Source organism: Pelophylax lessonae, assembly GCF_965119305.1.
Source record: "Pelophylax lessonae genome assembly, chromosome: 7".
Lineage (NCBI taxonomy): Eukaryota > Metazoa > Chordata > Amphibia > Anura > Ranidae > Pelophylax > Pelophylax lessonae.
The window spans coordinates 273,098,421-273,116,275 of NC_138774.1; the positions used below are offsets into that span (position 1 = coordinate 273,098,421).

At 46.3% G+C, this 17,855-nt stretch overlaps 2 protein-coding genes across 3 annotated transcripts in view; one reads left to right on the plus strand and one right to left on the minus strand.

Moving 5' to 3' along the window:
• Positions 1 to 6,653: 6,653 nt before the first annotated feature.
• On the minus strand, positions 6,654 to 10,982 carry DOLK (dolichol kinase). Its single transcript, XM_082264340.1, has 2 exons — positions 10,923 to 10,982; positions 6,654 to 8,567 (listed from the first exon to the last, which is right to left on the minus strand). Exon 2 carries the CDS (start codon positions 8,433 to 8,435, stop codon positions 6,870 to 6,872), a length of 1,566 nt encoding a protein of 521 aa, XP_082120466.1. The 5' UTR covers positions 8,436 to 8,567; positions 10,923 to 10,982; the 3' UTR covers positions 6,654 to 6,869.
• A 35-nt stretch (positions 10,983 to 11,017) lies between these two features.
• NUP188 (nucleoporin 188) overlaps positions 11,018 to 17,855 on the plus strand; it is a 152,020-nt gene continuing 145,182 nt past the window's right edge. For both annotated transcript variants that reach the window (XM_082263034.1, XM_082263035.1), the window contains exon 1: positions 11,018 to 11,113. In XM_082263034.1, coding sequence (XP_082119160.1) covers positions 11,085 to 11,113 — 29 coding nt within the window. In that variant the 5' untranslated portion in view covers positions 11,018 to 11,084. The remainder of the gene's footprint in view (positions 11,114 to 17,855) is intronic.

Below are 17,855 nucleotides of genomic sequence, written 5' to 3' on the forward strand. Positions count from 1 at the left end.
TTTGATCACGCACTATAAACAAAAAAAGAGCGTAAATTTTGCAAAAATAACAATATTTTTCACTTTTTTTTATATGAAATTCCCCCCAAAAAAAATGTAAAAATCAAAATTTTTTAACATTTTCGGCCAATTTGTTTTATGCTACCTATGTTTGGTAAAAAAAAAAATCGCAAAAAGCGTATTTTGATTGGTTTGCGCAAAAGTTATTGCGTTTACTAACTACGGGAAAGATTTATGTCATTTTTGTTGTTTTTTATTAACGCGTATTGGCGGCGATCTGCGATTTTTTTTTTTTTTTTTTTTTGCGGTACTGTGACATTGCGGCGGACAGATCGGACCCTTGACTGACATTTTTGACACTTTTGGGGGTACCAGTGACATTTCTACAGTAATCAGTGCTATATATATGCACTGTTACTGTAAAAATATACTGGTAGTGAAGGGGTTAACTTTATTTGAGAGGGAGGGGCTGTGTGTCCCCCTAGGGGCGTGATTCTTACTGTGATTAGCTGTGGCTTCAGCTGTATGCAGAGTGATCAACTGATCTACATAGTAAAAAAAGGGGGAGAAATAAATGGACTTTGAGGGCACCGTAATAAAAAAAAAAACATAACATAGATGGTGGTCATTCCCCATCCGGGGGTCACTGATCTGGGTTCCTGAGGAGCATTTGGAGGACGCGCTGCATGCTTTTCTCGTTCTGGAGGAACTGCCTGCTATTTTACTATATGTCTTATGTCCGGCTATGTATGGAACAGGCATACCCTATATTGTGACTACCTGATTACCTTTTAATCTGACCTTAAGCAGCGCGTGCTCCTCCAGCTACCTCAACAGGTCACCCCTCGTGATTACGTATTACAAGATTGGTCTATTATTTTTGGTGCCTATTGGTTGGCTCCAACAACATCTTCCTATGGAATTTATATTCCAAACCGCTCCGGATGAAGTCTGAACACCAGACGAAACATGTAGAGCAATTGGATATATTGTTCTATTTCCTTTTGGAAGTTGTTATCATTTTGTACAGGACGCTCTGCGTTGCCTGCACCGTGGTGCGGTCTGTGTGCAGCGTATAGCGCCCTATTTCTCTTTTGTATATTATTTAAATGCAATCTTGTATTGTTTGTTGTACTGTATGTTCCAGGTGGTGAGGTTCCCCCCACTCACCTATCACTTGCATCCTCTGATCAATGAAATTGTCCATGTTGATCGGTCGATATACACTTCTGTGGTTTTAATACTTATCCCAAATAAAGTGTTATGTTTTTTATTACGGTGCCCTCAAAGTCCATTTATTTCTCCCCCTTTTTTTGCATTTCTGACATTCAGGACGTGGCACATGTCTTTTTATTTTATTACGCCCCTGTTTTTTGCTGCACCAGGGATAGGCGTAGATATTCTATTTAGTTGATCTACATAGTAGATCCATATGATCATCTCTCATACAGAGGGGAGAATGACAGGCAGCTTGTTTACACAAGCTGCCTGACTTTCTCCCTCTCCCCCGCCGATCGCAGAGTGGCCGGCGGACATCGGGTCCGCCAGTCACACGCGCGGGGGACCCGTGACCACGCGGGAGCGCGCCTCTGGCGGCGCGCGCTCGCTCCCTAGACCCTCACAAGCTAGTGACGTAGCCCTACGTCACTTTGCCTGTGAGGGGCTGACCGCCGACGTAGATAGTCGTGCGGCGGTCGGCAAGTGGTTAAATGACAGCAACAGGAACTAATGGCACTGCTGCTGTGTCTTAGCCAATGAGGAGGGGAGTCGCAGACTGCTGAGACAGTCGTGGACATAGCTTGATTTAGAGGGGGCCCAGGTAAGTATAAGGGGGGCTGCTGCACACAGAAGGCTTTTTATCCCAATACATAGAATGCATTAGGACACGTGTCAAACACAAGGCCCAGGGGCCGAATCCGCCCGCAAAGCCATCTTACGTGGCCATCGCTCCTCTACTGAGCTGTGGCGCACCCTCTTCTCCACCCACCCCCTTGTCTCAGCAGTTGGCAGCAGCGAGGAGGACAAAACTCCTCTGCCAGCTTCTCTGTGCAGCTACTGAGAGAACCTTCTTTGTCCCCTCCCCTCTGTCTCAGCAGTCGGCAGGTGAGGGACAGAATTCCTCCTACAAATCTTGTGCCTCTCTGTGCAGAGAAGGTACTCTTCTCCTCCTACCCTGGTCTCGGCATTCAGCAGACTTCTGCCCTCCTCCAGACCCTACACTTTTTGCTTTCCAGATCCACACCCACCTTCTTCCTGGAAGCAGCACAAGCTAACGGGGGTGCGCTGTGATATAAGGGAGGGTGGGGGACTCTTAGCTTCTGATGATGGGTGGGCGGCTCTTCACATCTGATGTAAGGAGGGTGGGGTGCTCTGGACATTAAGTGTCCATTCACACTAGTCCGACTGACTGGTACAGGAACCGTTCTAATAGGAGCGATACAAGTCGCTCCGACTTGGAAAAAGGGTCCTGTACTACTTCGGGGCGACCTGCATAGACATTCATTTTATGAAGTCCGTGCAAGTCGTGCCGAATTCGCGGTGCACGCGACTTCACAGGTCGCTTCCGAAGTCGTGCCTCTGCAGTGTGAACCGGCACTTAGTCTTAGAGATCCAACTGGCCTTTTGAGGGCAACCATAATGCTGAGGCGGCCCACAATGCAATTGAGTTTGACACCCCTGCATTAAGATAAAAACCCTTCTGACTTTACAACCCCTTTTTAATATTGGATAGATCCGTTGTGGTGCCTTAGAGCTGGGCCTAATTCTTATTTCAGCGAATGTTACTCTGAGCATTCAAAAACGACATGGCCATAACTACTAAAATAATTGTGTTCTGATCAGACTTGTTTGATAAAACAATACACGTGTAGTAACCCATAACAACTCGACTTGCTAAAATTTACTCTGCACCATTATGGAGAAGACTGAATGTGTACTGCATACCTGCAAATACTGAGAAAGTCTTCATCTGTGAATATTCTTATGACTTTTTTAAATGCAAATGTTGTGCTTCTAGGAAAGAATTCAAGGACCAATAATATAACTTGCAGCCAAAAGCTGATAGCATCTGACCTGTACTGGGCTGTCAATAAAACCTGTAGATTCACATAGGCCATATTTAGTCATACAGAAGTTATAACCTTGTTATATTTTCCTTTTTAAAATAACTGCCTTGGCTCAATGTCAATGGGGCCAGAAGCAACTAAAGGAAAGAATTTGAATTTTCCTAGCAAGCCTGGACCACTAGAATACAGCCAACCTCCTTACCTTCTGCTTTCTGTCAAACACAGACTTTCATACTCTTAGCGCTGCTATAGATAGGATTCCTTTATAAGTACTGAGAGTTGCATTTGCCTAAGATATGTACAGATCTCATTACGACTAACTGCATTCGGCCACGTCCACACAAGTGTACATAAAGCAAAACTTCACATAAAGCGGAAGCTCTGCTGGTTCGCAACCCCCCCCCCCGCCACATTTCCCACTTTTTTTGGGGGGGTACCTGGTTTCAACAGATTCCCACTTCCAGGTCAGATCACAGTGGCTATCTGTGAGGATGTTTAGCCCCCCTACCCTTCTAGGACACACAGGTCACAAAGCGCAGTGCGCACCTCCTGCATACACAGTAGGAAACCAGCTATGAAGCCAGAAGGCTTCACTGCTGGTTTCCCTTAACCTAAGAGGCCGGCGTTCTGTCGATTACTGCAGATTGTTGGATAATGCCTCTGACAATCTGTGCATGCGCAGTAGTGACGTCCCTCCAGTTGATCTGCCAATCAGCTGGCATGACATCAACACTGTGCGGATCATATTATCCTTCGATATGACAGAACACCGACACCTGCACTCGAAGCATAATAAAGGATTGGCTCAGGTGAGGACATCGCTGGATCCATGGACAGGTAAGTGTCCTTACATTAAAATTCAGCAGGTACAGCATTTGTAGCTGCTTTTACTTTTTTGGAGGAGACTGGAGCTCCTACCCCGTACTTATGACACTGGCAGGGAAGGGGTTAACATCAGGGGCGATCAAAGGGTTGAATGTGTTTTCTGGGGAGTGCTTTCTAACTGTTTGTTTGTGTGTGTGTGTGGGGGGGGGGGGGTGCTTGTACTGTGGGAAGACAGATCCGTGTTCCTGCTTAGTAGAAAGAAACACAGGATCTCTATCTTCCCTTGTCAGAGAATGACGATCTGCCGGGTGTCCAAACTATGGTCCTCCAGCTGTTCAGGAACTACAATTCCCATGAGGCATTGTAAATCTCTGACATTCACAGACCTAACTAGGCATGATGGGAATTATAGTTCCTGAACAGCTGGAGGGCCATAGATCGCCATTCTGCCGTCTCCCGAACGATTGGTGGGTCCCGGCGGACCCGCTGATTGACTCCAGCTGTGTCCAGGAGTCAATCAGGAAAAATTTCAAAATGTGTGAACAGGCAGGCTTTTTATTGCAAAAGAGAAATACGATGTTCTTTTTGCAATGAAAAATGTTTTCCTGCCTGTTTGCAATCCCTTTTACAATGTACTAATTCAGCATCTGTCAAATGAATGCACTTCCTTAAATGCGTTAGCATTAAGTCATCCCAGGGTGGCCAATGATCCAAAACCTGAAAGAAGACCAGGTGAAGATGTTAAAGCCGATGAGGTAGTTTGCGGCCATCACATTGCTAGAGGGCATTTAGTTCTGCTTTAAAGTGGTTGTAAACCCTTCCATATATCCAGTGAAGTGACTGGCCTCACTTCCTACACAGAGCTAAAATAAATTCTCTTAAGGGTTCTTTCACACGGGCGCAACCGCCGACGGAGTCCGTTATGCTCACCGGGGGATCGATCCGCCAATCCCTGCTGAGCATGCGGATGACAGCTCCGTCTCTGCTCTGTGTGCAGAGACGGAGCTGTCAGATCCCCGCTGTCCTCTATGGGGAGATCGGATGACAATGGAACGCCTGTCCGTTCTCATCCGGTCCCATCCTCCAGACGGATGGAAAATAGGGTTTCCATCCGTCCAGAATCGGATAACAGCGGAGATGTCTCCGCTGACATCCACTGCACTATAGGGCTGCATGGAGCATCCGATCGGATCCGCCTGAAAAACTGACAGGTGCATCGGATCAGATTGCCCGTGTGAAAGGACCCTAAAGCTGGATACACACTATACAATTTTCTTTAGATTTTTTCCTTCAGACTTACCAAAACCATACAATATGAGGTCAGACCTAAACACTTTCAATTTGTATGCAATCAGGCAGGCCCTCACCTCATAGTTGAAGGTAAATCTAATGGAAATCTACCAACAAAGTCAGGGATCTCCAAACTACGGCCCTCCAGCTGTTGCAGAACTACACGTCCCATGAGGCATTGTAAAACTTTGAAATTCACAGACATGTCGGGAATTGTAGCTCCTAAACAACTGGAGGGCCATAGTTTGGAGACCCTATCTTAGGTTGCACCTGTTTATCTACAGCCGTCTTTCCTACATTCATTCGATGTGCACAATTTACACAAAATCTCTCAGCTCTGAAATGCGGGGGGGGGGGGGGGGGACTGAAGTTACATCAGTGAGGAGAGTTATGAGAGCAGAGGGGAGGAATACCCCCCCCTCCCCTTTAAACAGCACACAGGAACAGAACCAAGGCTGTCAATCAGCTGGAGCTCCTTCCCCTGTCACTATTTTTCCTTTGGTGTCAGGAAAACTTGTCAGAAGTGACTACTGCTTATAGCAGAGGAATGGGGCAGCGGACAGATATGACTCTTAGTGCTCTGGATTGAGACAAGTACACCGTATAGAAGGATATGCTTTGTTCATATTTCATGTCGGAGGTTTACAACTACTTTAAGCTAGAACCTGGCTGGTAGCTGTTAATCCACTTTTCTTTTCGTTCCAGTTTTATTAAAACAGACAAACTTTGCAGCTCTAATTTCATCTCATTTGCTTGGATCAATTCCCATTACTCTGTAAGGTGTTAACACTTCAGTACAGCATTAACCTGGTGTATTTCTAACACAATTGATTCTCACTCACTAGCTATATACGTATATTCACTATTTCAAGGCCATCAGCTCTATCATGCAACAGGTTTGTAAACAGTCCAATCAAAGACTCATAATTGATATAAACTTCAAAGTAATCCATTTGAGGGCAGTTCACCAAAGCTGATATTGGTTTTATATAGTGTGCTAGTGGGGGCTGAATCATTTACATAAGTCTTCTATATCTCATGGATTCCAGCAGCAAGAGTTAGGCCCCTTTCACACACTCCGTCCGTCAGATGGAGTCCATTTTTCTCAGTGGGAGATCGATCCGCTGATCCCCCGCTGAGCAGGAGGATGACAGCTGTTCCCTGCGCTGTGTGCGGAGACACAGCTGTCAGTTCCCCATACATCTCTATGGGGGAAATCGGATGGGAACGGACCGCCGGTCCATTCTCATCCGATCAGCTGGACGGATGGAAAATAGGGTTTCCATCCGTCCAGATTTGACGGATCGGATGTCAGCAGAAATGTCTCCGCTGACATCCGATGCCCCATAGGTATGCATGGGGGGACCGTTCAGATCCGCCAAAAAAACGGACAGGCGGATCTGAACGGTCCGCCTGTGTGAAAGAGCTCTTATACCCTCAGCTCCATCCATGTGGAGCGGGCATTAGCGCTCTCCCTGTAGGGTTTTTTAATTTACGTAAAATGATAGTGATTGGATCAGGAAGAGGAAGACTCCTTGGACATGGAGGTGAAGAGATCTTTCCTTTCAAAAGGTATTAAGCAAACCATAGTTCATGACTCAGCCTACCATAATACACCTGAACCAGAAATATCAGCTTTGGGTAGAATAATACTTTCACTTTTCAGAGGGCAGAAGACTTTTCAGTTCCTCAGACCATAAACATGATGTGCATGTAAAGCGGCAGAATTAAGTTGTCTATTTGGGTAGTAAAAGCTTCTAGCAATGACACCAATGTGATGGACCCCATTAACCAGACGTAGCCAGTGTTAATATTTACACCGCTATCGAATATAAGGATAAGGGCCACCGCGATGATCTGGGCAAAGATGGACATGACGGTCCCCTCGAATGTCTTCTTAGAGCCAGGCCATTTAATTTCCCCCATTGAGCTGCCACAGACAGAAGCTATAGTGTCACCAACTCCCACTGCCAAAATGCCACAATAGGGCAGCAAGGTCGAGGGGCCAGAAAGAGATGTTGCGCAGAGCCTTGGAAAGAGCCAAACCGGTACCGACATCCCCAGAAGAAGGCTAATGTGTGAGAGGATCAGAGGACCGCTATCCCGCTCATCCAAGAACAGTGTCAGAAGAGTCCGCAAGGTCTGTCCAAGTGGCTTGATACGGAAGAAGCGAACGTATTCCAATAGCACAAAAACAGCCAAGCATGCCACTGCAGCCACATAGAGCAAAGATCGATCATACATGACTCCAGGAACGTAGACGACCACTGCAAGAAAGTGAAAGTACTTGCGGGTTACGGTTGAGACTTGCGGCTTTTTGGAGTTCGTGGATCTCTTCGAATTTTGAAATAGAACAATTCCGCAAGCAACAAGAACAAGGAATGTCCAGAACATGAGGAGATACAGTCGTGTTTTGCTCTGAACCAGAAACTCCACCAACCAGAAGAGCGGATGTCTCTTGATGAGGTACTGCAGCCAGGGCACAAAGACTCCCAGACCTAAAACGGCGGTCATCATGTAGAAAAATAAAGAGGAGGTCCACGTGGTGGAGTCCATGAAAAAAAACAGGGCTGAGAAAATAATTCCTAACAGGACTAAAGCCACCAAAGTCACCAGCAGGAGGTAATCGACGGGATCTCCCTTTCCACCCACGGCATTCAAGGAGCGTTTGATAAGCTGGTTAAGAACGAAGCTGAGTCCACCAAGGACAATGAGGGCTTCCCCAGGACTGAAGCACCGTGGCAGCAAGTAAAGGATAATCATGCTGAGATATACAAAGATGAGGAGCACCTCCAGAACTTCGATAATTTCTGACACGGCCAGAGAGTTCTTCATAGTATACAGTACCGCACAAGCGGTGGCTCCGCACACTATGCAGGTGTTTTTCGGCACAGGTTTGGTAATACCCAGTGCAATTATGGACAGGAAATAGGCTAAGGCCATTCCGGTGGCTGATACGACCACCCCGAACCTTTCAAAGTAAACATTGCCTGAAGCCTTACACCTCTCCCTCATCACAATGCCCAGCAAAGGGATGATCATACTGGCTGGAAGGAGTCCGCTGTTGGCAGTAGATCGAAACTGGAACACTGCTCCACCGGACTGCAGCAATCGATCCCATTTGTGCTGCACATAAAAAGCCTGCACAGCCAAGGCCAGGGTGCACCAGGAAAAGCGATCCCACACTACAGAATGAATACTGAGGACAATGCTAAAGACCACAAGGGACTCCGCCACCAGAAGTTTATTCTGCATATTGCCAGAGACCTCCGATCCAAAGGCGACCAAACTTCTACAACGCTTCCAGAAACGGTTCACGCTTGTCTGTGTCTACGAAGGTTTCCCCGGATTTCTCATCTTCCTTGGCTGGAGAGTCCGCAAACAAACCTAAAAGATACGTCATGCATGTTAATAGGTATACATCATTAAAGGATAAAATCTCATATATATATATATATATATATATATATATATATATATATATATATATATATATATAATTCTAAATCTGACACTACCCAATGGTCCTGCCATGGAGGTCTTTGTTTGGGATCCTCCTGTTATGTCATTTGTCTCTCCCGCTCACACAGATTTCCAGTGCAGACTACACACAGCAGATTCAGCACACATTGTATAGATATGGTCTATTGTAGTCACCACCAGCAGTCTCTGACCATCTCCTGTATCATGTCTGCAGTCTCTGACCATCTCCTGTATCATGTCTGCAGTCTCTGACCATCTCCTGTATCATGTCTGCAGTCTCTGACCATCTCCTGTATCATGTCTGCAGTCTCTCTGACTATCTCCTGTATCATGTCTGCAGTCTCTGACCATCTCCTGTATCATGTCTGCAGTCTCTGACCATCTCCTGTATCATGTCTGCAGTCTCTGACCATCTCCTGTATCATGTCTGCAGTCTCTGACCATCTCATGTATCATGTCTGCAGTCTCTGAACATCTCCTGTACCATGTCTGCAGTCTCTGACCGTCTCCTGTATCATGTCTGCAGTCTCTGACCATCTCCTGTATCATGTCTGCAGTCTCTGACCATCTCCTGTATCATGTCTGCAGTCTCTGAACATCTCCTGTACCATGTCTGCAGTCTCTGACCATCTCCTGTATCATGTCTGCAGTCTCTGAACATCTCCTGTACCATGTCTGCAGTCTCTGACCGTCTCTTGTATCATGTCTGCAGTCTCTGACCATCTCCTGTATCGTGTCTGCAGTCTCTGACCATCTCCTGTATCGTGTCTGCAGTCTCTGACCATCTCCTGTATCATGTCTGCAGTCTCTGACCGTCTCCTGTATCATGTCTGCAGTCTCTGACCGTCTCCTGTATCATGTCTGCAGTCTCTGACCGTCTCCTGTATCATGTCTGCAGTCTCTGAACGTCTCCTGTACCATGTCTGCAGTCTCTGACCGTCTCCTGTATCATGTCTGCAGTCTCTGACCATCTCCTGTATCATGTCTGCAGTCTCTGACCGTCTCCTGTATCATGTCTGCAGTCTCTGACCGTCTCCTGTATCATGTCTACAGTCTCTGACCGTCTCCTGTATCATGTCTACAGTCTCTGACCGTCTCCTGTATCATGTCTGCAGTCTCTGAACGTCTCCTGTACCATGTCTGCAGTCTCTGACCGTCTCCTGTACCATGTCTGCAGTCTCTGACCATCTCCTGTATCATGTCTACAGTCTCTGACCATCTCCTGTATCATGTCTGCAGTCTCTGTCCATCTCCTGTACCATGTCTGCAGTCTCTGACCATCTCCTGTATCATGTCTGCAGTCTCTGACCATCTCCTGTATCATGTCTGCAGTCTCTGACCATCTCCTGTATCATGTCTGCAGTCTCTGACCATCTCCTGTATCATGTCTGCAGTCTCTGACCATCTCCTGTATCATGTCTGCAGTCTCTGACCATCTCCTGTATCATGTCTGCAGTCTCTGACCATCTCCTGTATCATGTCTGCAGTCTCTGACCTTCTCCTGTATCACGTCTGCAGTCTCTGACCATCTCCTGTATCACGTCTACAGTCTCTGACCATCTCCTGTATCACGTCTACAGTCTCTGACCATCTCCTGTATCACGTCTACAGTCTCTGACCATCTCCTGTATCACGTCTGCAGTCTCTGACCTTCTCCTGTATCACGTCTGCAGTCTCTGACCATCTCCTGTATCATGTCTGCAGTCTCTGACCATCTCCTGTATCACGTCTACATTCTCTGACCATCTCTTGTATCACGTCTGCAGTCTCTGACTATCTCCTGTATCACGTCTGCAGTCTCTGACTATTTCCTGTATCACGTCTGCAGTCTCTGACTATCTCATGAATCATGTCTGCAGTCTCTGACCATCTCCTGTATCATGTCTGCAGTCTCTGACCATCTCCTGTATCATGTCTGCAGTCTCTGACCATCTCCTGTATCACGTCTGCAGTCTCTGACCATCTCCTGTATCATGTCTGCAGTCTCTGACCATCTCCTCGATAAAAATTGGTGCTGTCAGTAAATTTGAGCAAAAGTGAGAAAAGTCCCCTGGAAGGGGGTCACACAGAAATGTGTAAAAACTACAAATGAAAGGTATGGAGGAACTCCCTGAGCCCATACTCTATACACACCCCGTACTGTCCTATACACCGGCTATACATAAAATATAAATGAATGAACATGGCCGCTGAATCCCCCCTGAATACAATGCACCGATCTCCGTACATCACCCGCCCTCCCCGCTCCGCCACCTTTACCTAGGACAGCGCCATCTTGGGCTCCGGACACCAGGCTACCGGAAATGACGTTTCCCGGAGCCGCGCGACTTCCGGCAGCGGCTAATTCGTCTTCCCCGGTGTAGTGTGGCGGGCGGGTGACGCGGGGTCACGTGTTCGGCGGTGGGCGAGAAGGAGACGAAGATGGCGGCTACCGGGGGCTTGGACGTGAGGTACGTGTGGGGGGAGGGGAGAGGAAAGACCGGACACCAGCGTGTGTATAGCTATGTAGTCAGGAGGCGGGAAGACTCTGAGGAGAGAATGACTGAAACTACAACTCCCAGCATTACTCAGTCTACTGACACTACAACTCCCAGCATTACACAGTCTACTGACACTACAACTCCCAGCATTACCCAGTCTGCTGACACTACAACTCCCAACATTACTCAGTCTACTGACACTACAACTCCCAGCATTACACATTCTACTGACACTACAACTCCCAGCATTACTCAGTCTACTGACACTACAACTCCCAGCATTACACATTCTACTGACACTACAACTCCCAGCATTACTCAGTCTACTGACACTACAACTCCCAGCATTACACATTCTACTGACACTACAACTCCCAGCATTACTCAGTCTACTGACACTACAACTCCCAGCATTACACAGTCTACTGAAACTACAACTCCCAGCATTACTCAGTCTACTGACACTACAACTCCCAGCATTACACAGTCTACTGACACTACAACTCCCAGCATTACCCAGTCTGCTGACACTACAACTCCCAGCATTACTCAGTCTACTGACACTACAACTCCCAGCATTACACATTCTACTGACACTACAACTCCCAGCATTACTCAGTCTGCTGACACTACAACTCCCAGCATTACCCAGTCTGCTGACACTACAACTCCCAGCATTACTCAGTCTACTGACACTACAACTCCCAGCATTACACATTCTACTGACACTACAACTCCCAGCATTACAGTCTGCTGACACTACAACTCCCAGCATTACCCAGTCTACTGACATTACAACTCCCAGCATTACACAGTCTACTGACACCACAACTCCCAACATTACACATTCTACTGACACTACAACTCCCAACATTACCCAGTCTACTGACACTACAACTTCCAGCATTACACATTCTACTGACACTACAACTTCCAGCATTACACATTCTACTGACACTACAACTTCCAGCATTACACAGTCTACTGACACTACAACTCCCAACATTACACATTCTACTGACACTACAACTCCCAACATTACACATTATACTGACACTACAACTCCCAGCATTACACATTCTACTGACACTACAACTCCCAACATTACACATTCTACTGACACTACAACTCCCAACATTACACATTCTACTGACCCTACAACTCCCAACATTACACAGTCTACTGACACTACAACTCCCAGCATTACACATTCTACTGACCCTACAACTCCCAACATTACACATTCTACTGACACTACAACTCCCAACATTACACATTCTACTGACACTACAACTCCCAGCATTACACATTCTACTGACACTACAACTTCCAGCATTGCACAGTCTACTGACACTACAACTCCCAACATTACACAGTCTACTGACACTACAACTCCCAGCATTACATAGTCTACTGACACTACAACTCCCAGCATTACACAGTCTACTGACACTACAACTCCCAGCATTACACAGTCTACTGACACTACAACTCCCAACATTACACAGTCTACTGACACTACAACTCCCAGCATTACACAGTCTACTGACACTACAACTTCCAGCATTACACATTCTACTGACACTACAACTCCCAGCATTACCCAGTCTGCTGACACTACAACTCCCAGCATTACACATTCTGCTGACACTACAACTCCCAGCATTACACATTCTACTGACACTACAACTCCCAGCATTACACATTCTACTGACACTACAACTCCCAGCATTACCCAGTCTGCTGACACTACAACTCCCAGCATTACCCAGTCTGCTGACACTACAACTCCCAGCATTACCCAGTCTGCTGACACTACAACTCCCAGCATTACCCAGTCTGCTGACACTACAACTCCCAGCATTACCCAGTCTACTGACACTACAACTCCCAGCATTACACATTCTACTGACACTACAACTTCCAGCATTACACAGTCTACTGACACTACAACTCCCAGCATTACACATTCTACTGACACTACAACTTCCAGCATTACACATTCTACTGACACTACAACTCCCAGCATTACCCAGTCTGCTGACACTACAACTCCCAGCATTACACATTCTGCTGACACTACAACTCCCAGCATTACACATTCTACTGACACTACAACTCCCAGCATTACCCAGTCTGCTGACACTACAACTCCCAGCATTACCCAGTCTGCTGACACTACAACTCCCAGCATTACCCAGTCTGCTGACACTACAACTCCCAGCATTACCCAGTCTGCTGACACTACAACTCCCAGCATTACCCAGTCTACTGACACTACAACTCCCAGCATTACACATTCTACTGACACTACAACTCCCAGCATTATATACTCTTCACTACAACTCCCAGCATTATATGCTATCCTCCGCTACAACTCCCAGCATATATATCCTATATATATATTACAGTGCAAAAGTTTTAGGTAGGTGTGAAAAATGCTGTAAATAAAGAATGCGTTCCAAGATTCTAAGTGTTTAATAGTTTATTTCTCTCAATAACAAAATATAAAGTAAATGAATTGAGGAGAAATACAAATCAATTCTATATTTGAGGTGTCCGCCCTTTGCCTTCAAACAGCATCAATCCTTCTAGGTATACTTGCACACAGTTTTTGAAGGAACTCGGCAGGTCGGTTGTTCCAAACATCTTGGAGAAGTAAGCACAGATCTTCTCGGCTGCCTCAGAGCCTTCTGTGTATTTTCTTCATGTAATCCAGACTTGATAATGATGAGATCAGGGCTCTGTGGGGGCCAAACCAGAACTTCCAGGACTCCTTGTTTTTAATGTTGATTGTATGTTTAGGGTCATTGCCCTGCTGCAGGATAAACTTAGGGCCAATCACACGCCTCAATGATGGCATGATGGATAAGTATCTGCCTGTATTTCTCAGCATTGAGGCCATCATTGATGGGACTATCTTGAGGACTGTAGATGCAGTGGTCAGCCAAGAAAACTTAATGCAGCAGATGAGACACATCGTGCTTCCCTTCCACATCAGAAGATGTCCATCAGTGCCATCATCACAGAACTGGCTAAAACCAGTGGGACCCAGGAATGCCCATCTACTGTCCAAAGAACTCTGGCCCTTCCAGGCCATCACTTCCAGGACTCCTTGTTCCTCTTTACACTAAACAGTTCTTAGCCAATTCCAACCTGGCCTATAGCAGATTGATGGCTAGGTGGAACGCTTATGGTTGGATGTCATGGTGATGCCGTGCCTGCATGTCCCCGGGGCACTCAGCATGGTCATCAGTGGTGAGCCGTGTCCCTCAGACACAGGATGTCACCAATCAGTGTAAAGAGCCAATGACACTGTCAGAGTTTGAGGAAAGGAAAGCCGATCAGCATCTTACCTGTGATGGGGGCGACATTTAAACTCCTAATCAGGGCAATGATCATCAGTGCAGCCTCATCAGTGCACATCAGCAAAGAAGAAAAGTTACTTAACCACTTCTGGACTGGAAGGATTTGCCCCCTAATGACCAGGCCATTTTTTGCAATTCGGCACTGCGTTACTTTAACGGAAAATTACGCGGTCGTGCGATGCTGTACTGGAATAAAATTGAAGTCCTTATTTCCCACAAACAGAGCTTTCTTTTGGTGGTATTTGATCACCTCTGCGATTTTTTTATTTTTTACGCTATAAACAAACAAAAAAAAAAAAGAGCAACATTTCTGAAAAAAAATAAAAAATTTCACATTCTGCTGTATAGCATTCCCCAAAAATAAATTAAAAATCAACATTTTTCGTCCTTTTAGGCCAATTTGTATTCTGCTACATACTTTTGGTTAAAAAAAAAAAAAAAAAAAATCCCAATAAGTGTATATTGATTGGTTTGCGCAAAAGTTATCGTGTCTATTAGGGCAGTGGTCCTCCAACTCCGGTCCTCAGGGCCCACTAACAGGCCAGATTTTAGGTATTACCTTGGGGAGATGCAGACTAGAGTACTGCAATCACTGAGCAGCAAATGATATCACCTGGGATGTATTTCAGTTATCTTGTAAATCTGGCCTGTTAGTGGGCCCTGAGGACTGGAGTTGAGGACCACTGCTTTAGGGGATAGATTTGTCTTTTTTTTTTTTTTTTTTTTACTAGTAATGGTGGCGATCTGCGATTTTTAGCGGGATTGCGGCGGACAGATCGGACCCCTAACTGACATTTTTGACACTTTTGGGGGGGACCAGTGACATTACTACAGTAATCAGTGCTAAAAATATGCACTGTTACTATAATAATGACACTGGCAGGGAAGGGGTTAACCTAGTTGGTGGTCAGGGGGTTAAATGTAAGCCTAGGGAGTGTTTACTAACTGTGGGGGGGGGTTGTGCTTGTGAAATGACCATAGAGACCTGTGATCCTATATAGGAGGATCACAGGCGCTCTGATAATTTTAGAGAGAAGAACGGTCGGCTGTGTTTACAACAGGTGCCCGTTCTCTTTCAGCGGGGAACGATCGCGGGTGGCCAGCGGCAATCGCGACCCCGTGCATTGGCATCCCCGCTCGCGCTCGCCCCCCAGTGCCAGGCACGTGACCGACGTACCCCTACGTCAGTTTGTGCAGGAGGGGCTGCCTGCCACTGTATAACTGCAGCGGGCAGTCTGTAACTGTTTAAATACCACCGAAAGAAAGCTCTATTTGTGTGAAAAACATAATAAAAAATGTCATATGGGTACAGTGTTGCATGACCGTGCAATTGTCATTCAAAATATGAAAGCACTAAAAGCTGAAAATTGTCCTGGGCAGGAAGGGGGTAAAAGTGCCCAGTATTGAAGTGGTTAATGACATTGGCTGTATGTTTGGGCTCGTCGTCCTGCTGCAGAAAAGATTTGGGGCCAATCACACACCTCTGTGATGATTTGGCATGATGGATAAGTATCTGCCTGTATGTAGCACTGCTCCCTTGGGAGCTTCTGAGTGTGGATTCCCCTGGGTTACCCATAGCAACAGTCTGTAAAACTCATCACTTTAAGACTTGGCTCAGACAATGAACAGTTCAGGTGATTTGGTTTTTGTGTTTTATTTTGGAACTTGGATGGGAGAAGGGATGAATGGAATACTCCAACTTGAACTATGCACAATTTCTGAGGACACTAACTGTAATGAGTCCAGCAAGGCCGCTGCTTCACCTTGCCACTGAAGTGAAGTAGAAAATTGGTTCCTGACTTCTCTTCAGGGTCCTGACTTGGCACTCCCTTTCTCACTTCTTTGCATGCTAGCCCCTTGCCCACCGACTCTCCACTGGAGTGGTCCCCTTCCTGGGAAGACCCCTGGCAAGCTTCCCGGTACTCACGGACACTGTTTTTCCCTGGGTTGCTCTGCCTTCAGCTCCTCTTGTCAGTATCCTGGACCTCCTGGCTCAGCATCACACACTTGATCCACTAGGCCGACTGCCTGTGACCACCTTCCTTGCTGACAGGAGGAGAGACAAACCGTCACCCTCCTCCTGGGACCTGGCTTCCCACCCAAAGACGCCCTGTCTCATGTGCCCCTGGCTTTTATGACCCATCCCAAAATGCACCACTCTTGTGCCCTGCCACTGGGACAGCCACAAAAGCCTGTGTGTCACTGGCTGGGTTTCCTCCACTGTCCAACAGGCTCCCCTATTGGATACAGTGGGGACACTCTCTCTCAAAGTGAATCACACATGTAACAGGAAAAACTACTGATCAGGCTCCCCCGATAAGCAGATGGAGCAAAACAATCTCTTTACCTAGCACCTACCTAGGAGGGGGCTACATGTATTTCTCAGCATTGGGAACACCATTGATCCTGACCAAGTCTCCAGCTTCATTTGCAGAAATGCAGCCCCAAACTTGCAGGGAACCCCCACAATGCTTCACTGCTGTCAGCAGGCACTTATACCACTCTCCAGCCCTTCACCAACAAACTGCCTCCTGCTACAGCCAGATATTTCACATTTTGACTCATCAGTCCAAAGCACCTGCTGCCACTTTTCTGCACCCCAATTCCTTTTTTAGGAGTTGAATTATTTAGCCTTGTTTCCACATCAGAGGTATGACATTTTTGGCCGCAGTAATTCCATGAAGACCACTTCTGGCCAGACTTCTCCGGACAGTAGATGGGTGTACCCGGGTCCCTCTGGTTTCTGTTTCTGTGCTGATGGCACTGCTGGACATCTGATGTGGAAAGGAAGTAAGCATGATGTGTCTTTAAGTTTTTTTTTTTGGCTTACCATTGCATCTACGGTCCTCAACGTTTCCCATTCCTTTTTGCTTCTTCAAAAGAGGTTTAACACCACACATTGAAACCTCAATCTGCTTTGAAATCCTTGCTTGGGAAAGACCATGCTGATGTAGTATAACTACCTTGTGTTTTGTTGTGCTTAGTCTTGCCATGGTGTATGACCTGTGACATGAAAATGTCTTCCACATCCTCACCTTAGTAGCAGAGTTTGGCTGTTCCTCTCCCAGTTTTAGGCTTCCTACACATCTGTTTAGTTCTTTCACACATACGGACCGTTTGTCTGCTTTTCATCCATCTGTTGACGGATGAAAAACGGAGATCAATGCATTCCTATGGAAAAACGGATGTAAGTGGATGATCATTCATTTACATCTGTTTTCATCTGCTTCCGTCAACATCCGTTTTTTTTTTTTTTTTGAATGGATGAAAGCCCTATTTTTTTATCTGTTTAAAAAAACGGATCGGATAAAAACAGATCAGATGGAAATACGGATGACCCAGGA